Source organism: Cervus canadensis, chromosome 22 (genome assembly GCF_019320065.1).
Source record: "Cervus canadensis isolate Bull #8, Minnesota chromosome 22, ASM1932006v1, whole genome shotgun sequence".
Lineage (NCBI taxonomy): Eukaryota > Metazoa > Chordata > Mammalia > Artiodactyla > Cervidae > Cervus > Cervus canadensis.
The window spans coordinates 10,655,726-10,676,762 of record NC_057407.1 but is presented as its reverse complement, the minus strand read 5'-3'; the positions used below and the strand labels follow the sequence as shown (position 1 = coordinate 10,676,762).

The 21,037-nt window shown below is 57.6% G+C and overlaps 1 protein-coding gene across 4 annotated transcripts in view; it reads left to right on the top strand.

Annotated features, from left to right (window-relative positions):
• Positions 1-21,037, top strand: part of CACNA2D2 (calcium voltage-gated channel auxiliary subunit alpha2delta 2) — a 140,595-nt gene that overhangs the window by 51,690 nt on the left and 67,868 nt on the right. For all 4 annotated transcript variants that reach the window (XM_043442440.1, XM_043442438.1, XM_043442439.1 and 1 more), the window contains exon 3: positions 16,738-16,854. In XM_043442440.1, the coding sequence (XP_043298375.1) occupies positions 16,738-16,854 (117 nt within the window). The remainder of the gene's footprint in view (positions 1-16,737; positions 16,855-21,037) is intronic.

Below are 21,037 nucleotides of genomic sequence, written 5' to 3'. Positions count from 1 at the left end.
GATGCTTGTGCCCTTCTCACCAACACAGTCCTCCTCGCTTTGGTAAATGGTGTCCTCTGGGCCCTCCCATGGAACATGGTCATGTGGGGCTTTCTGGCCTTTTGCAGTAGAACTCTTCTGGTATGTCTACTTGTCTAAGCCTTTGATCCCTTTCTCAACTTTGCTCTGGGAGTTCTGGCATTTCAACCTCTCTTTGTGTGGGCCATTGCTTTTTTCAGACTTCCAGCATCCCCTGGGGTCCTCACCAGGGTGTTAGATCCTGTGTCATTAGAAAGTGCTCTCATATTGATGGTGGTGGACGGTGCTCAGTTTCTCAGTCGGGTCTGACTCTTTTGTGACCCCGTGGACATAAAGGCCCACTAGGCTCCTCTGACCATGGAATTTCGCGGGCAAGAATGCTAGAGTGGGTTGCCATGTCCTCCTCCAGGGGATCTTCCTGACCCAGGGATTGAACCCACGTCTCCTGCGTCTCATGCCCTGGCAGGCAGATTCTTTACCACTGAGCCACCTGGGAAGCCCGTTCATATCAATAACCTTTCCCATATCCAACCTTCTCTTCTACTGCCCTTGATCCAGCAACCTTAGGATCCCGGCCCCCTGCTGGCTAGATGCAATAGTACCTTCAGGACCCAGTCCCTTTCTTCTCTCTTAGCAGGTCCAGCACTTCCTGGAGTTGTGGGTTTCTCATGTCGTGACTCGAGCCTTATTTTTGTCTGGTGAGTGGGAAGGAGGGAAGTGTGTTGCTTTCGAACATGGAGGCCTCTTCATGATTTTTAAGCAGGCGGGGAGCCCTGGCCTTTAATAAGGAGAAGCAGCCACTTCTGTTGGCTCAGAGAGTTCAGGGTGGGTTTCAGGGTTCTCAAGGGCAGTGACCCAGATGCCTTCACCTCACAACTCAGGGATCCATTCCTTCCCAGTCAGGGTCTTGACCTTGGGTAGACATCTTGCTGCAGTTGAGACTGTAACTCCCTCTGGATCTTTGTCACTCTTCTAATTAAGTCCTGTGCCTGACCCTCAGCTTCTTCTGCCTCTGGCTGCAAGAGATGAGAGTCTTTTTATATCCTGCCAAGGGGGCTTCTGACTTTCGCACTTCACCTCAAACCCGTGATTAATCACACTCAGCCTTTCATTGTCTCTTTCCAAAGCATTGATAGCCCTCAGCAACGGCCATCCCGTTCCATAGTCCTTATAATTACATTTCCCTGAAATTCTCGAGATCTGAAACATTGCACCCATCCACAGGTATTCCCATTTCGGTTCACAGTGGGTGGACGTTCGATCAATCGCACCTTTATCACACGCCAGGGTTTTCAGCGCTCCACCGACCACCGTGGTGCAGCCCTCACTGCAGCAGGACAACTCCCGTTTCAGAATTGGCTCCCCGGGACCCCTCCCAGCATGAGCTGTGGCAGGGTCGAGTCCTTGGAAGCAGCCTCTGAGGTGGGGTTTGTGTGCAGGTGTTGACTGGGGGAGTACTCTCAGGGACCACCCTCGTCAGGGGCAAAGGAGGCAGGACGGGGCCGCAGAAGTTTGACTGGGATGAAGACCTAACAGAAGCCCCAGTCAGCTCCACAGAGGGCGCTGGAGCTGGCCTCGCCCCTGAGAGTCATCCCCGATTTTGGTAGACCTTGTGTTCCTCCACGCAACCTGCGTGTCCAGCAGAGCGTGGGTGAGGCGGCTCCCTTCTGCTCAGGCAGGGACTCAGCTGAGAGCCGTCAGCATCTTGGCTTCATCCTGACTCGGGAGTCTGGGCAGACACCACAGCACCCACAATGTGGTGTCTGCCCACTTCGGATCCTGGTCCTGGTTGTGCCTGATACCAGCGGAGGCCGTGGGCACGTCCCCAGAGCTGTCTGAACCCCAGGCCTCTCCTATAAGCAGGGCACTGCCAGGCTGCCACCTCCTGGAACTTTAGGGGTGAGATCAGAGGCTGGCTCAGATCAGTGAGGGTGCCATGGCTGCACACATGTGGGTCAGGACCAGTCACCATCCAGGTCGGGGCTCAGGGCTCAGGGGTCTCCAATCCCTGGAGCCACTAGGCTCCTCCCTGTTCTCTCCTTAGATCAAGAAACCGGGGCCTGGGGCAGTCCAGGTTTGAATAAATGGGACACGTGGGCTAAGTCTTCCCTGTTGATCAAACCCAGTTTGACTTGACTCCTGGTGATCAGTGAGATCAACCCAGCACTTGGTCAGGGGCTCAGGGATGAAAATAGTGTTTCCTCTGGAGGGACAGGTCAGCCTATTCAATGAGTCAGTAAGTTAGTGGCACATGGAGGCAGACTGGATTCTGGGGGCTGGACTCCACGATGGCTGTTATTATTTGTTCAACAAAGTGACCCAAGAGTGGGGCCTATCAGGCCTCTAGTGGAGAGGGATAAAAGGGGGGCTGACGCAGGCAGCGTGACTGTTCACAGCAAGGGTACTAAGGGCCATCAGGAGCCCTTGCAAAGGCCAGGAGCTAGTCACTTCTGTTGAGGCCTCCATAGGCCAGGTGGCTCTGGGCTCGCCACAGGTGATCCCTCACTTGCAAGGGTGCCGTGCAGATTGGGAGATGGTTCACAGGCAGGTCCTGTGTCTAAGACTGGCCCAGGGTCTGAGTCTCTGGGTCACTTTAGCCAAGAACACCCGTGATGTCTGCTGTGTGGCTGGCGTGGAGCGGCCTGACTCGGGGGGGCGGGCGCCTTGGGGTTGTGGCTGTGGGCAAGGAGGAGATGGCATGCGGAGAGGAAGGGAACGCTCCAAGATGGGCATGCGCGTGGCGGGCATGCCTTTTAAAACGATCATCAGCCTTAGTGTTCCAACAGCCTCTTTCACTTTGTAAAAGGCTTTTCTCTTGAAAAATAAAAGAAGATTGGAGGCAAGTACAATATTTGGCTGTGGCGGCTGCTAATTTGGCACTGAATGTCACCTCCGCCTTTTCCTTCCCTGATGCCAAGCGCTCCTTCCCAGGCTTGGGGTGGGCGGGCGGGGTGATGGGGGGTGCAGGGCAGGCTCCCCGAGCCTCTTAAGATGCGAGATTCATTTCCTTAAACACACATTGTCTCATTCCAATTTCACGTCCGAGCAGTTCTGGCGAGGAATTAGCAGCCCCTGGGAGAAAGCGGGCAGGTTCTGTTTACACGGGTGGGGGCAGGCTGGGTGGGGGTAGGGGTGGTAGTGCAAGCTGGGGGCTGGGGGCTGTTTAGACAGGGAGCCCACAAAGGATCTGGGTCAGGGGCTGCCTCACCTGGCCAGACAGCTCTCAGTGGGAGCTGGGCCGATCCTCTGTCACTGTGCAGAAACCCTGCCCCCTTGAAATGTCCTGAGTACCTGGAGGAGGGGGACTGCATAATGATTGGGGGGCAGATTGAGGATATCGGGCTTTCAGGTCAAACTTAAGACCATTTGGTTCACTATCTCACCAAAGAGAACTGGCTGGGGCCTACGGGCCAGTTTCTGCTGATCCCCTCTGTGATGGGGCTCATCGTTCACTGGAGGCCCTCCTTTGCTTTGAGTCAGAGCCCTGGACCCCTCCTCGACTCAGCTCCCCACCTCTGCCTACAGGTCTCCTCCTTGCGAGCTTGGGCGGCTACAGTCCTGTAGTTGTGTGGGAGAAGCAGCGCCCCATCCCGTGGGTGGCCCCCCAGGACCCAGCCTCAGATCTCTCCCCAGTCTGTTCAGTTCTTAGGGCACAGGCTCCCACGCCCACCAGTGCAGTGTGTGTAGTGGGGATAAGTCTCAAGGAAGAGTCAGTCAACCTCCCTCCTCCGTGGCACCCCCCAGACAGTGTGACGGCAGCCCAGGCAGTTGGAGACTTCAGGCTCCCTGTCTGGGTTTGTCTGGGGACGTCCTCCAAGGCTGGGGCTGCCCTTTTATGCCCTTTCTGGCCTCCCCCTGCCCATGCCCACAGTCACCCCCAGGCCCCACCCCCGCACCCCTGGGGAGTCTCAGGGCTGGGCTGGGCACTCCATTGGTGCCAAGTCAGGGCTGAGCCTGAGCAGTGCTGTGGGGAGCGGGCCCATCCCTCCGCTCTCCTGGGCAACTGCTCATTCATCACCTTTTAGAGGCGAGACCTGCTCATTTGTTAGCCCATTAGCTGGGCACCAGCAGCATATGGACCCGGTTCCTGCTGCCCTCTTCCTGCCTACCCTGGACAGCGTCATCTGGGCTCACTGCTCCACCTTGTACTGCAGTGGTTGGGGTGGGGGGGCCCCAATTTACCCCAAGGCTGAGCCCCTGGGTGAGGCAGCCCAGGGTTTACTGCTCTCGGCTTCTCCAGCAAATCTACGTTTGGACTTAGCGACAAAGCCTCTCTAAGCCATGAGCTGAGAGGGGCCCTGCTTTTAGGAGACTGGGCTTTATTTTCAGTGTTCAGGGAGAGATAATTTTTTTCTCACCCACTATCAGTAAGGAGATCAACTGTTTTCGTGGCGTTCCTGCATCCTCTTGTCTGTGGGCGGGGGTGGACAGGAAGGACCGCCTCGTTTGCTGATTCGAGCCATGGTTGCTCCCCGTGTGCGCAGGAGGGAATGTGTGCCCCGGAGCTGTCTGCTGCAGCCTGGCTCCTTCGCTGAGGGGGATCTCTGTGTCTGCTGGGCAGTAAGGAGGTGGCCCGCCTGGAGGGGGAGCCCAGGCACAGTGTCTGCCTCCCCTGAGCACAGCTCACTTACTTTGAAGTTCATGACTGTTCGGACCAAGTACCCTTGCAGTGTTGTTCACTGGCGTGGCTGAGCAGTGGGTCCTGTTCGCACAGTTCATTTGCAAGGCAAACATTGAGCACAGTCATGGTGAAGGTAAATGTTGGCCCCAGGGGCCCCTGAGGTTCTCGCATTAATGGAGAAAGAACCTGGAGCTGAGGAGGGTGCCAAGACTTGTCCCTCTTTCCACACAGTGAGGTGAGGGGACACTGAGGCACAGAGAGGGGCCAGGGCCCGCCCAGGAGCCTCAGTTGACAGTGGATATGGAGATCACCGGCCTCCCAGCTCTAGGAAACCCTGTGTGGTCACCCCCCTGGATTTTTCAAGCCCTCCTATAAGGGCTCAGGAGAGCCTGTTAATGACTGCAGAGAGTGGGTTCCCTCGGGGCGTGAGTCCCCCGCGTGTGCATGTCCTGGGTACCTACATGTCCCTAATGCATACCTGTCCCCAGTGTATCTTCAGCATGTGCAGGGCCTCAGTGTCTCCATCCTGTTTGTTTATTTATTTATGCCGCCAACCTATTCTCCAGAAGATTTAAGGGTACTTACAAGGACACATAAAATTCAAGAAGAGCCTATAAATTGAAAATAGGAGAAAAAGAAAAACTAGGAGGACTAAGATGGAGCTGGAAGAGGCCGACAGGATGTGAGCAAGATAGCCCAGGCGTGGGTGTGCTCCCTTCCACATGCACTTGCACACTCACCACCAGTGAGATTCAGGTCCTCACTGCCTGTCAGAGCCTGACACTCGGGCACTGGGACCAGAGGAGGGGGCTCAGCCCTCCTGGGGATGCTGATCCAGAGGCCACTGTCTGTCAGGCTACACCCTTGCTCCCAGTAAGCCCTTGAGCCCTCTGTGCTGTTAGGAGCCTCTCCAGCATCATGTCCACCAGGAAGATTTAGGGACATGACCTTCAAGTAGCCCCAACCATCTGGGGCCAGAAAAGTTGCACTGCTGAAAACATTTCAGTTGACTGCAGACCCCCTTTTGACATGTGGATAGAAACGCACAAAGCCTCATCCAGGCCTGGGGCTGCTGACTTCTCATGGAGCCTCCTTCCAGGGTATCCAGGGACAGTGGACCGGTCTGTCCGAACTGTGGTGTCTTTTCTGGAAGCCTCAGTGTAAATCATGGGCAGGATCTGCAAGCGACTTCCCGGGCCCTGGGTGTAGATGTGGCATGTGAGCTGGTGTGTGGGTTAGACACACATACCTGGAATTATAGTGAGTGCCTGGCTGTGGACAGGGCCCTGGGATGACCTTGCCCCCAAAAGGGGCCCCTAACACCATGGGAGGCCGCAGCCACTCCCGGACTTACCTCCATCTCTGCCTCCGTTCTCCATACCTGACATGCCAAGATCCAGTGTTTTCACAAGAGCAGACAGCCCTGGGGCCTCTCACTGTAATTGGCACTGTCATTACTGGGCGATGTCTTCAGCAGCAAGTCTCAGCAGCGAAGGGCAGATTTCCAGCCTGCAAGTCCTGGAAAGTCAGGCCTTGCAGGACAGTGTGGGGCAGCCTTGGGAGCGACCCTGGAAGGAGGCCCCATGAGAAGCCAGCGGCACCTTGCATTTGACCTTTCATCTTTGAGGAATGCCCCAAAAAGCCCGGCTGAGGGTGAAGGCTCATGCCAAGCCACGCGGCTGGTAAAGAGCAGGGCAGGAACTCAGACCTGCAGTTATTTAGCCAATTCTTGGCTGTGAGTGCAGGGGGACTCGGGAGTGGGAAGGTCTCCTTTGAACAGATTCTGACCCTCTTGGCACTTCAGTTTCCTCCTGGGGCCCTTGTCACAGCTGGGGGAGTGGAGGGGGGATGGATGAAGAAAAATCTGATGACCTTCCCATTCAGGAAACCTGCCTGGAGACTCTTGGGGAAAGGTGGGTTTCTGGCCCCTCTGGAGTCCCTGAGCGCCCTGCCCCAGCCCCTGAGGAGGGTGGCCCACCCTGGGCTATCAGTGTTGGGAGGACTGGAATGGAGGTGATGCGGGCAGAGGAAGCCAACTTTATCCTTTGCTCCCTGGCCTTCAGAACTGTGCCTCGGGCCCAGCCTCAGATCTATCTCATGAGGGCATTTATGGGGGTAAATTTCTGCCAACTCTAGACTGAGGGACAGCCCTCTTAGATGAGATCCTGCTAACAACTGGCTCTGTGAAATTTGAGTCAGAGTCCTCCCTGGCCAACCAAGTGTCCGTTGGAGCCTCTGCCCACCCTGGCTCCCAGACCCCCGCCCTGTCCTGCCAGTTCTCTCACTCCTGAAAGTGGAGACACTGGGCCTTATGGAGCCTAAGACAGGGACTCGGAGGTGAAGGGGTTGAAGAGGCCTGACAGCAGGCCAGTGCCAGGCCCTGGTCTCTCTCTTGGGGCTGTTGGGTCGAGGAGAGGGCGGGGTCCATGTCCAAGGCCAGGCCAGGGTCCATGTCCATGTCCATGTCCACGCTGGGCCAGGGCTGCTCAAGGTGCTGACGCAGGTAAAGGGCAGACTGGGCATATCTGGGGTGGGATCGGTGACGGAGGGACCCTGGAGCCTAGAACTGACGACAGAGGTCTGAAATGCCCAGTATCACGGGTACCTCCATTCATAACTACAATCTCGGCTGGTTTCTCCATCTACCAGAGCCTCGCTTCCTTAGCTGTAATGTGGGGCCAGTGGCTGTCCCTGCCTTTCAGAATTGTTGTGCCTCAGTGGGTTATGCGCTGAGCCCTGTCTGACCACACGGGGATGAGGGGGTGCCTATCATCACTGTCCTCATCCTCCTGCATTGAGAGGCTGAGGAGCCCTGGAGAAAGGAAGGCGGTGCCCCCCCCCGGGGGGTGGAGAGCAGCGGGAGGGAACTGAGCCAGGGTGGGCGGTGAGGGGGCCCAGACGCAGGCACAAACAATCTGTTTCCCTGTAAACATGGGCGCCCACACCAGCCGGCCGCCACCCGGCGACTTCTGCGAGTTGGGAAAGTGCGGGTATGTTTACTCGCACTCCCCCGTGCCAGCTGGCGTGCTGGGCACAGCTTCCCTCCCAGCTGCCTCGACAGCCGGCGGCTCCCAGCTCAGGGAGGGGGAGCGCGCAGGGGCCCCCAGATCTTGCCTATAGTTTGATTCAGCTCAGGGTCACACACATACCCCACCCTCCACATCCTGATGCTATCCTGGACCAAATCAAGAGGCCAGGGGGCTCTGAGAGTCTCCATGGCAGGTGCCTACCTGGCCAGGCCATGACATGGTTCCCCTGCTCTCCAAGATCACCTGAGTAGACAAAGGGCCGGAAGGCTGGAACTGTCCAGGGACTCCACACCTTGAGTATAGGCAACAGGTATCCCCCTCTAGAGGGGTCCAGGTGCCGTCCCTCCCCCAAATCCAGCTGCCTTCTCAGAACGTGTTTCCATCGGAGTGTGCACGGCACGACACATCAACACACCCAGAGCTGTCGGCATACACATTGCAGGTGGGGGTCGTCTCAGGGTTACTAGTGCCCCATGGGCCCTAGGGTGCTGGGGGCTCCGCATCTCAAGTTCTCTGCTCTGTGACCACCTCGTCCGAGCTCGGCAGCAGCAGCTGCGGGAGGTGCATGCATCTTACCCCTGAGGCCAGGGCAGATTTCTGTCTGGGAAGGAGTCTTCATGACCCCCCTGCACCACCCCAGCACCAGGCCTGGGTCAAGCACCTGGGACACAAGGAGTGGTGGGAACTTGAAGGAAGGGGCTCAGAGAGAGGGCTTCTTAGGCAGGCACTAAGTGGGCCATGCTAGAGCTGAAACTTCTGGCTTTGGAGCTGGCTGGTGGGTAATGGAGACCTGACCGTGAAGCATTTGCTTTTGAAGTGACACAGACGTGCGCCCCCTCCCCAGCTCCCATGGACTTGGTTGTCTGACACTGTCACCCCTGTGGAAGGGAGACCCCCTGTCAGGTTCCTCTCTCCCCCAACACCTGTCTCCACATATCCCCTTGATCACCAAGAGAGCCAGAACCTGGGGAAGATAGAGTCACAGACAGCCAGCTTCATGTAGACACACAGCCATGGGGATGCTGCTATCTAAATACGGCAGCCTAAAGCCCAGCTACTGTGCGAGGTGAACCCCTTCTAAGCATCTCTGACAGATGGGGCTTGCATACTTCCTGTGATGGGGAGCTCACTGCCTATCCAGACACAGCTATTAGGGTTTGAGTGTGAGAAAGTTCCTCCAGTTTCCCCTGAGCTGCAATATGCCTCTTTCCCCACAGGCACCATTAGGAACCTCAGAGTGCTGCCCTCAGGAACCTTGCCTCTGTCTCTTGGAGCTGATTGGAAACCATACCCCTGCAGGATACTCTCACCTAAGATACACAAGCCTTAATGCTGGAGTCCAGGTTCAAAGTTGGATCTGGAATAACAGGTGGAGAATCAGGATTGCCATGGTTTTTAAAGTCAGCCTAGAAATTCACATCTGTTGCAGAGCCGCAAACACTGGCCGCAGCTAGGAGTGGGCTGCGCGTCAGCGCTCCCTGGTGGCGGGTCATTGCCTTGCCCCGGGGCCAGGGTGGGATAGCGCTTTGCAGAGGCGGGGGGTCTGCAGGGGGACAAATGCAGAGAGATTGGCACACCCTGGCCCTAGCTCAACTGGGAGGATTTGGTTTATTGTTTTGTGTTGGGTTTTGTGTCTTTTGAAAAACAAGAGATTGAGCCTTTTTATGACATGGATTTTACAGCGTAACGAGGCAGCGTAATTTCCCATTCTCAGCAGCAAGTGCACTTTTTACACTAATTGCATAATTAGACATAATGTACTAATTGCGGTAATGGATGACAGTCAACTAAACTTTAACTTTAAAAACAGGGAGGCGTTGCTGGGGGTGGTGGCGGGGGGGCTTTAGGCCTCTGTGAATTTTTCAAAGGGAATCTGCTTCTGAGAGCTCCTGGAAGCTTCCTCTCGGGGGCCAAGGGGCCATGAAGCCACCAGGGCCTCCTCACCTTGTGATCTGGGCCACGCCCCATCCTTCCCTGAGGATCCCCCAACTCCATTCCCCACCAGCTGGGTATCTACCTCCCTTCCCATCAGAACCTGTCCCCCCCAGCTTCCCTTCTCCCCCCTGCACACCTCTGTGCTCCTGATACTGAGCAATCCATTCCCTGCTTCCAGCCCAGGAGCACTTGCCTTTACTCCGGCAGTCCCTGACCCCCAGTGACCCCCATGTCTGGCAGACTCCTGCCCAGCCCTTCAGGCTCTGCTCAAATGGCCTCCCCTCTGAAAATCTATCTCAGTCTTTTCCTTCACACACTCCTGCCACCCTCCCTACCCCGGCAGACCAGCCTCACTCACAGATGTCTCCTACACACCTCCCCCACCACCACCCCTCTGCCGTTAACAGCCCGAGTGGACCTCTCTCCCCTCCGGTGCTGAGTCCCAGGGGGACAGGGACAAGGTCTGGCCCATCTCTGCTGCCCCAGGCTCCAGAGACCCCAACAAGAGCCTGTGGCATGAGTGTGAGTGCCCCAGTGGGGATGTAAGGGCATGGGATGGGGGGGGCCACTAACGGGCCACCAACCCAGCAGGGCCGCATTGTCGTCTGCTCCAGGAAGCCAGGACTCGAGCCCTCCTCCCCATTCCCATTCTGCCTTTGTGTCCTCCACTGTAGCCCATGCAGGGCCCATTGTAGCGGCCCAGGTAGGCATCTGCGAACCTCTCTAAACAGAGGGTTCATTCCAGGAAGTCCCGTTCAGTATGAAGGTTAGCTATTACTGATGTGACAACCAGCCTCACAGTATACAAACTGCATGTGACATGACATGACACCACATACAGCTGACTGTGGAGCCAACCCACCACAGGATGGTGGCGGCGTGGCAGGACCACATGGGACCCTAATGTGGCAGCTGGTGATCGTCAGCAGCTGATGAAGCTTGCAGCCGAGTGGGCCTTAACCCGCTGCCGGTGCACTGACTGTGCTCTGAGGCTCCGGGGACCCTTGCCCTTGCCTTCCTGTAAACCCCACTCCAGAAAGGCCAGAGGGGGGCCACAACCCCTGCCCCAGGGAGCTCGCTGTCTGCCACACACACAGCCCAGGGCCTGGTGTGTCCCCGGAGCAGCTGGGGTCAGGTTTTTCATGCACCTGGTGTGGGCGGCCCCAGAGGAACGGGGCTGTGGGGCTCGCGGGTGGTTGGACATGGGGAACGTCCTGGTTTTGCAGCCTGTCCCGGATCTGTCCTGATTGCCCTCAGTTGGAGGGTGCCCAGGTAACTGGCTACTCCGTCCACCCTGTGGTCTTCAAGGGTGATTATCAGCAGCTATGTCAATACCCTCGATTTCTCCGTGAAGGGAGGAGACAGGTGCAGCATCAGCCTGGTGGGGGTGAGGGCAAGGGCCAGCATTGCCCTGACTGACTGGGGCCCCTGAGCTGGTCACTGCCAGTCCCTCCATCCCCCCACCTCCCTCTGGGCCCAACTCAGGATCTCTGGGCCACCGAAAACCCCCTACCTATCCTCCCACCTAAGGCTCCCCTGATCCCTGGCACAAATGTACCCCTTCCAGCAGCTGGCCCTTGTCTCCAACCCTAGATCCTGTGGCCTTCCCACTGCTTGCCCACGGAGTCCGGTATAGGGAGGTCGTCCCACCATCTCTAGGAACCTGTTGACCTGAGGACTGGGCAGTTAAAACTCCCCCCAGCTGCTTCTTTCAGTCCTAGGGAGACACTGAGACATGGCTAAAGGGGGCTGGAGAATAGTAAATCCTCCAGGAAGGCCATATCCTGGGGTTCAGCTCCCCCCCACCTGCCTGTGCCCTGCTCAACGCCCTGGGCAGGGGAAGTGGGGCAGGACGCCAGAGCACCCAGCTGAACCCCCAGCTGAGCCTGAGCCTTTGAGGAGTCAGGCAGCAGCAGGGCCCAGCCTGCATCAAATCTTTCTCGTTCCATTTTCTTTCTGATTTAATTTTCCAGAGATTAGGGCCCGTTCACCTTCGCTGCAGAGAAGAGCCTCACACGCGTGCCTGTTTTTACTCCCAGGGCTGGGTGGTTGGTTAGCCGAGCAGGTTGGTTCTGCTGGTCGTCCACCCTCCTCCCCTGCAGAATGGCCCTCCTGCCTTCCACGGGCCTCAGCCTTCCAGTAGCCCTCTGAGTCCCCGGGGCCCCTTTCAGGCCCCCCAGATTCCCAGCTGATTCCCTGTGCCTCATTTTCAAGTTTGGGGATCAGTGCAGGGAACAGAACTGCAGAGAGCGTGACCTAAAGCCAGCACTTTGGAGAAGAGTGGCCGTCCTTATCTGAGCAGCTGCGTGACCTGTCCTGTGTGGTCCTCAGTGCCCTGCCTGCTAATCGGGCACCATCAGAATGGCCCTTCCTCAGGGCTTGTATATCAGGGAGGCCAAGTGTGTGAAGCAGCAGCCTTTGGGTGGCCAGAGTCAACACACGGCAAACAGGGCTGTTTCTGCGGCCTCCGCAGCCCCTCTTCCTTCCTTCCTTTCCCATCCTCTCCCTTGCATCCCTTGCCCTCATTTTTGTATCCATCTCTCCCACCCTCCTCCTCTCCCTGGGCAGGTTGGGTGCTGGCTTGGGTCCAAGCCCCACTGCTACTGACTCTCTGGGACTTAGCTAAATGCCTCAACAGTCTGATGGGGGGCTGCCCAGGTCAGCGGTCCTGGGCCTTTTGTCTCCTGTGTGGCTGTCCCGTGTTTAGGTGCCTCAGCACTTATTCCACTCCCAGGCAGGACTGTTTGGAGCTGGGAGGATAAGGCTGGCTCCCTCTGCCCCTGCAAGCATCCACGCTTCCTGTCCAAGGTCACTGTTCCTCCAAGTGTCCTCCAGGCCCACCTCCCCTTTGTGTGTGGACACCTCTGGGAGCAGGAGGCTAGGCAGAGTCCCTGGGGCCCCCGCAGGCCCTGGAATTCCCGAGGCCAGAAGGCAAGCTGGTCAGACATGCTGCTTCACAAAAGAGTTAACTGAGGCTGAGAGAGGGTTGGGGTTGAGGCCAACACTGTGGGGCATGGGTGGGGGTGTTGAGGGAAGTGGGTGGGAGGGAGAGGAGAGACATGGAAGGACAGGTCTTGGTCACTGGTAAGGGGTGCCCTCGAGGGGTGGGAGCTGAGCACTGGCCATGGGTGGTGGTGCAGGATGGAGGAGCCGGGAACTGCTGGGAACGAGGGGCTGCAAACCACCTCCTGAACTGTCACTCAGCACCTCTGTCGCTGTGTCTCCTGCTCTCCCCAGCACGTGCCCCTGGCCCTAGCCGGCCTGTACCCTCGTCTGCTGCCCTGTCCCACTGCCATTCACCGTCTCCTCTGGGGGATGAAGCCCCTGTCTCTTCCTCCTCTGTCACGGCCGGCGTGGAGCTGTCACTGCTGGTAGACCTGCTGGCCCCCGTCTCTTTCTCCTTGGTCCGGCTGCCTGCGCCGAGCTGGGGGCCATGCGGTGTTGTTGTGGGAGTTGTTGGGTTTTTCCAATTAGCTGTCTGGGCCAAGGACACCAGCGGGCACACAGTCCTGCTGTGGTTGTTGAGGCCCTGCGCCCAGCGCCCTGCTCTTTCTGTTGCTTCCGAGTTGGCTCCAGGGACCAGGGCTAGCACCTGGGGTTGAGGGGAGCCAGGCTGGTGCTCTGGAGCTGCCCTGGGCCCTCCCGGACTTCCTGCTGGGCCTGCAGGTGGAAAGCACTCCCCCGGCTGCATCAGTGGGGGGATGACCTCTCCCCCGGGGTGGGACCATCTGCTGGGCTGTGTCGCATGGATCTCTGAGACACAGGGTTCGGCCCAGGGCCCCACCCAGGGGACGGGGACAGCTGGAGCAGGTCCAGGGGGACGTTGAGAGGGGTGAGGCACCTGGGATGGGAGGATGGAGGGCGCTTGCCTCTCAGGGGCTCATTTGGGATTGGGGGACAGGCTTGGCTAGAACTCAACTCAACCAGTCCCTGCAGTTCTGGAATTGTGCCCTCATCTCCCCAGAAATTCCTTCTTGCCCATTGCCCTACCCTCACTCTAGGGAGGATATAGATAGGCAGGCAGGGGAGGTAGACACAGTGTGAGCAGAGGTGTGGCAGGAGGGACCCAGAGGCCTGAGTGCACCTGCCAATTCGAGCAGCCTCGAATTCTGGCACCAGCGCCCAGCAGAAGGATATCATGATGGGAACTTCCCTGGCGGGCCAGTGGTTAAGACACCGCGCTTCCACTGCAAGAGGCACAGGTTCCATCCCTGGTCAAGGAACTAAGATCCTGCATGCTGCATGGTATAGCCGAAAAAAATAGGGGGAGAAAAGGATGCCATGGTGGGTCTTTGGGTAGACCCAGGAAGAAAACCTGGCAGGTGTGGCCCCAAACTCCAAAGGACGACACATCTGCAGGAGGAGGTGGAGGAGTCAGACCTAGGTCGTGCTGGCCCTGGAGCTTTTCTCCTGAACACAGAATTGGGCACACGCATTGGCTGATGGTTCCTTTGTACACAGACCCAGTGTCTGGGGAGCAATGGAAGAGAGGTGGCCATGACTGTATACTGTCCATGGCGTCCCTGTGTGTAGGCCCCCCTGTTATCACCACCGTGGCTGAGGCCAAGATGGTGGAGACAAAGACAGGCTGACTGATGGAAGGGGGGCTGTCCAAGGAGGACTGGGAGGGAGGGCGGGATGGGAGGTGGGCAGACAGGGGGAGACCAAGGCTGCCTGCCCAGCAGTGGGAGCGGAAGGCTTTGGATCCTAAGTATTCAGACCTAGCTGGGAGAGAGTGGAGGGAGAGTAGGGGCAGGAATGATTCCGTCCGCAGAATTCTGGTGATCCTAAACAATAGCAATAACGCTGCAAAAATTAATATAGGCTCTTCGTGGCATGAGTCTTTCGGTCCTTGATCAGCGTGAGGGGAGGACTGCCATTCTCTGATTTAACAGATCGGACACCGCGATGGGGTATTTCTTAGCAGGGTTCCTGCTTCCAAGCCCTTGCATCCGCTGTCACGGTCCTTGGGTGTGACCCTGCCATTTGGAAACCCACCCTCTCTGCGTCCCCTGAGCCCTGGCTCAGCACCATGCCAGGTTCCCCAGGGGCATCCTAGACCCAGAGGGGAGGGACCCCCAGCTTCCCAGAGGAGAGCTGTCAGGAGGCTGCAAGGTCCAGCCTCCAGTACCAGGGCTGCCCCCACCATGGACAGCCCTGACTGCTGGGGTGCCAGGGAGTGACCTTGAATGGGGGAGTCAGATATGAGAACTTCATCCCCTGCCCGGAGAAGCCAGGCGGCTGCACCCCCTGCTGACGCCAGCCGTCCGGGGTGCACTCAACAGAAGTTTCAGCCAGTGTGGCTGAGTGAGGCCTCAACACACCTGGGGGCAGTGGTCCAGGATGGGGAAAGGGTGTGTATCTTTCATGTCCCGAAACCTGGGAAGATGTCAGGGATGACGGGTGACTGGCTTTGCCCCTCACAGTCGTGTGGCCTTGACCTGTCCTCTCCTATTTCTGAGCCTCAGTTTCTCCCGCAGTGGGCCCCGGGCTCTGGCCTCCCTGTGTTTCTCAGTGACCTCCCCTGGGCTCTGACCCCACCACTGTCTTCCATCTGGGGGCTTCTGGCCTGAGGCAGGCCCTGGGGAGCCCGGGAAACAGCCTGACCCGGCGCCCACTGGGGGCCTCCCTCCTGCCTGGCCATGCAGCCAGGCCTGTGACTCTCCCTGTAATCGCCGCGGCTCTGTGGGAAGGAGCGACTTCACCACAAATTATTTTGTTCTAAGAGAAGGACAAAAAGAAAAGAGAAGCCGGGAGGGATGGGGGTGGTGGGAGGAGGAGACTGCCTGAGCCAGCTTTGAGCGGTGCTTTAACCCTTGGACTGCCAGGGGCCCGCTGGGCAGCAGGCCGGGGCTCTGAAGACACCCGGTCCCCCACCTCCTCCCCTGTCACATGCCAGAGGCCTTTATCTGCCTACTCTGCCTGTCACTCTCCCGACCTTATCTCCCCCGCCTGTCTGTCTCTCATCAGCGGCCTCTCCCACCTCCTTATCGCCTCCTCATCGCCTCCTCTCTGTCTCTCCACATCCCTCCACTTCTGCACAGCCCGATGGCAAAGTCTGGTGGCCGCGGTTCTGTCGTGGCGACCAGCCCGTGACCTTGTGCTGAAGGAGCCAGCTTGCGGCTCAGATTTCCTGGGGTCACCTGGATGGACACGGGGGCTCATTCAGGCTCAGAGGCACTTGTAGGGGTGTGCAGTGCACAATTGCGCGCACACACATACACACACGTGCACACACCCAAGACCCCTGTCATGAACAAAGACGCCCACAGAAACCTGCTTCCGCAGTCCACGTACAGCCCCCAGACTTCATCTAGCGGCCCTAACCCCCACCCCATCTCAACGCTCAGGCTTGTACACACAGATGGGTGTGTGTTGAGCCATAGCACACATTCACACACGCAGATGCTGACTCTCAGGTTTACACCCTCACATGCGTGTGCACACAGGCCAAGCCCCACCAAGGAAGAGGGGAGGCAGATTCGTTCCTCCTGTGCGCCTCTTCTTCCCCGATCCCCACCCCCATGTTCTGTGCCCAGGACAGAGGAGCCCCTCGGGGCACACCAAGCTCCCACAGTGGTTTCTGCAAATGCCTTGGGGAAGCACCAGCCAAAGTGGGGTATGGATGCCTGAGCCTGTGTGGAGAGGTGGCTTGGGGTGTGTGTGATGCATGTGTGGGTTGACGGGTATGCGAGCACCTTCGTGTCGGTATGTGGAGTACAGCGTGTGCCTCTTGGCTCCATCTCCCCACAGCACCTGCCTCCCATCCAGCAGCACCACACCACCCCCCGCTGTTATTAGCAAACCTGAGCCGGTCAGGGAGGTGCCGCTTGTGGCCCCTGGACAGGGAACCCTGAGTCCCAGAGAAGGTGGTGACAACCTCGTCCCACCAGACTCACACAAGCAGTGCAAGCAGTGGAGCCACGGCCTTGAACTTCTTCCACGTCTATCGGAGCTTGGGCGGGACCCCCAGACATCCCTGTTCTCTCTCGATGGCCAAAGCTGGGGTCAAGGTAGAGGTGAGGACCGTTCCGTGGGGAACTGTGCAGCAAGGGTGTCTCAGGACACGTCTCAGCCATGTCTCAGGAGTGGGGGATCACCCTGGCCTCACCCCAGGCTTTTGCTTCCTTCCAGATCTACAAGGACAACAGGAATCTGTTTGAGGTGCAGGAGAATGAGCCTCAGAAGCTGGTGGAGAAGGTGGCGGGGGACATTGAGAGCCTGCTGGACAGGAAGGTGCAGGCCCTGAAGGTAGGTGCGGTCGTGTGGGTGGAGGGAGGACCAGGCAGAGTGGCCTGCACCGTGAGGGCACCTCCCCGACCTGCCGTGAACACACAGCCCTCCTGGCCCTCTGAAGCCAGGCCAGGCCGTCACTGGCAGGCTGTGCCACATGGACTGTGGGCAGCTGCTGGCAGGAGAAGATGGTTTCATGTGGAGCCGGGGCCTCAGGGGCCCTGCATGGGTACAGTGGCAACCCCGGTCCTCCCTCTGTTGGGCTTGGGGTCTTCCTGTTCCTCCACTCTGCCTGTGAGTGTGTTCCAAGGGTGAGCACTTGGCCAGGATGTGTGTGTGTGCATGCGTGCTTGGTCATGTCTCTTTGCCACCCAATGGGCTGTAGCCTGCCAGGCTTCCTCTGTCCATGGAGATTCTCCAGGCAAGAATACTGGAGTGGGTTGCCATTCCCTTCTCCAGTGGATCTTCCCAACCCAGGGATCAAACATGTGTCTCCGGCATTGGCAGGCGGATTCTTTACCACTGAGCCACCTGGGAATCCTCCCTGGCCAGGATAGCGACCTATTAGTGGCTGGGAAGGTGGCCTGCAGACTCTGAGGCAGGGGGAGTGTGGAGGGCCCTGAATGCCTCACAGAGCAGGCTGTGGTTGTGTGATGCCGGAGGCTGGAGCTCCTGTTCTGCCCACGACTTCTCCACCTGCCTCTGGGCCTCAGTGTTCCCATCTCTGCTGAGAGCTTGTGCCTCTCAGCTCCAAGACACCATGGTCCTGCGAGGTGACAGGACCTGCTGGTCCCCCTGACCAGGTCTGCAAAGCCAGCAGACCCTGGTACTCGACCCACCCCTGGGAGAGCAGGTGGAAAAGGGCTCCCGGAGCTGCAGGGTGCCCTGGGTGGGTTGTGCAGGAAAGAAGGGAGGGGGTCCAGGCTGCCCCCAGATCAGAGGCAGAAACTGCTGCTGCCCCTACCTGTGTCACAGAGACGAGTCCAGCAGAAAGGAATGAAATACTGGTACACATGACAGCGTGGATGAATATGAAAACGTTATATTGAGGGAAAGAAGCTCGTCATAAGGAACACCTATTGTGTGATCCCATATCTGTGAGATGTCCACAATAGGCAAAAGCATAGAAATGGAAAGTACATTAGCAGTTGCCTAGGGCTGGAAGGGAGGGGACAGGGAGTGTCTGCTAATGGGTACAAGGTTTCTTTTGGGGGATGCTGAAAATATTCTAAAATTAGAATGTGGTGATGAGTGCACAACTCTGAAAGGCTAAAAAAAACCAACACTGAATTGTATATTTTATGTGAGTGAATTTTATAGTATCTCAGTAAAGCTGTCCTTTTTTAACGAGCAAGACCACACAAGCAAGGGTCCCAGCAGGGTCAAATCAGAGCAGCCAAACCCCCACCACATCCAGGCCCTGGGAGGGAATGAGGAACCCCTTCTCCAGGAGCTGGGCCCTCCTGTGCCCCTGGCATCCCCTGCCTGTGCCAGGTGACTTGGGATCATGAACTAGGGAAAGGCCGGCATCCAGGACCAGAGTGGGGGGACCCTGAGGGCATCCCACCCAGTGTGGACCCAGAGGGCCCAGAGCTGGGCCCAGTCTGACCTTGGGCTTCTCCTAGTCACAGACAGGGAGACAGTTGGGGAAGTGGACTGTCATGGGGAGGAGGCAGAGCCAAGCCTTCAGCTGGTACCGTCGCCCCTGTGAGGTGCGACAGTGTCCCCTGGTTGTAGGAACCGTCTGCCTGCCTCAAGCAGCCAGCGCACCATGTCCCACCCCTGTGCCTTATGCCTAGAACTGAACACTCTGCCCTCCTTTCTCTCGTTCTCTCTTTGTCCCTCTCTCCCCGCTTCATTCCAGATCCCCTGTTTGCCCTCTACTTCCTTGCTTTGCAGCATGCCCCCTCCCCAGCTGCCCAGAGCACAGGCCACAAGCCCTGAACTTGTGCGGAAATCATCTGACAGTTTTGGGAAGCGTCCCCCTTTATGCCTGCTTCCCACCCCGGCTTTAGGACCAGTTACCTTGGCAGAGATTGCTAAGCGGTGGTAACAACAGATGCCCCACCTGCCTTCCACACAGGGAGCCCAGGGCCCAGCCCTGCCCAGCCCCTCTGAGCATCCCAGGGCTGGAGTCACTCCTCCAGCTCCTTTCCCCACTCTTGGAAAAATAGGCAGCCTTGACAGCTGGGGGTTGGGGGAGCCCAAAGCCTGGGTCTTGATCCCCACCCTCTCCCTATGCCCCACATGCCAGACTCTGCCCCAGAGATGGTGTGGATGTCTGCCTCCTTCCCACCGAGTCCAGCCTGGGTGCCCTGATTCTCCAGGGAGGAATGACAGGAAGAGGCACTCACTGATCAGGTACTCACCATCCTCTGAGCCTGTCATGTCATCTCACAGCAGTCCCTGAGGGAGAGGGACACTGAGACTCGGACATGCCATGCGTTCGGCCAGGTCTCTCTGACCTGAAGCCAGGCCCCTGACTGCCCACGTTAGTCCAGAGTTGTGCACAGAGCCCAGCGCTCTCCTGGCCAGTGAACCCCTCCTACTGCAACACCCCCTGCTCCAGACCCAGAAGAAGCTCCTGTCCGTATCTCCGGGGCAAGGAGAGGACCGTCCTTCACCCGCCTCGGTCCTAGTTGTTTAAGATGAGCTTTGCTCTTTATTGTTGTTCATTTTGCTTTTAATCAAGCTCCGGCTTTTCTGCTTTCACACGTGTGTTTGCAGCCTGAGTGCATGTGGAGAGAGGGATGTTGGGGGTCTGGACCTCTCCACATTCCGTTGTCCCTCTAGCCCTGGACCCCATCCAAGAATCCAACTTAAATCCGCTTGCCCTGGTCTGCAGTTTTAATGTGAAGCTTGAAAGGAGGGGACCGAGCAACACAGGACGGAAGTTCATTGTCTCATCTAATCAGGGACAGCCAGTTGTTTGTAACAAGTTTCTCCAAGCTGCACAGAGAGATTTTTCCAGCCAAGAGTCAGGTAGAGCAGGCCAAGTCAGGGACTTCGCAATGCCAGGCAAGCAGCTTCCTGAAGTCCAGGACACCTGCTAGAGCCTCAGCTTAGGAGACATGGCGGGGACCTTCTAGGGACATCTACTATCCTGGAGGATGGGTCCTCTGAGCCAGAGCCTGCTTTGTTTGGGTCTTGAGTTCCAGGAAGGGTAGGGAGGTGCCTCAGTTCTTCTAGCACATTGGAGGCAGAGCTGGACCCAAGTCAGGACTCTCCTGTCCTCCCAGATGGAGCCTCTCTCAGAGCCCCTTCCTCAGAAGGGTCATCTCTTGGTTGTATTCCTTCCTCCATCCATTCTTCAGCACTCACTAAAGGCCTACTGTGCGCCAGGCCAGTGCTGGGAGTGCAGTGAGGAAGGACAGGCCCCGTTCCTGTCCTCTTGGAGCTCTCAGTCTCATCCTGTCCCAGGCCTTAGTTTATCCCTCTGGAAAATGGGGACATGAGACATCCCTGCCCAATACTTCCGGTTTCACAGCTCCAGGGGGCATCATTTATAAAGGCCACAGTGAAAACAGTGTCTCTGAAGGTCATGTCACTTTCAACACCATCCCGGGCACCCCTGCTATGGGGCTCAGGGGAGAGGCCATGGGAGGTGAGGTATGACCCCACCATGGGGCATACCAGGCTGCTCTCAGGGACAAGGCCAAGGGCAGTGTGGCTCAGTGAGCGTGGTTCCTAGAGAAAGGAAGCCCAGGGCCAGAGCAGCCAGGCCAGAGCAGGTGTTAAGGGACATTAGTGTGGCAGCTAGAAGTCTGATCTCAGGGACAACTTTACACCTCCAACCTCAAATGAGCTGGAGGCAGTGAATTTCTGGCCGAGATCCAGGACCTCGAGACTTTGACCCTTGAGTTCTGCCCTCCCCCTACCCGCCGCCCCGCACCTGTGTTCCTCATGTTCCCCCTCAGCTCCTTCTCATTGTCCTGGAGGCCCAGACCCTTCTAGAACCCATGCCTTTGCATCTTTGCCTTCATGCAGCGTTTTTAACCCTGTGGGCACACTGGAGTCACCTGCAGGGCTTTTAAATCATTATGCCTAGGCCCCACCCTCGACCACGTATAGTAGATTATGTAGGGATGAGGCTGGGCTTCAGTATTTCTCAATGGTCCACAGATGATTCAGTGTCGAATCAGAGTTCACTACATTTCCCCTAAAAAGGCAGAAATAATTTCTCTCCACAATTGCTGGCCTC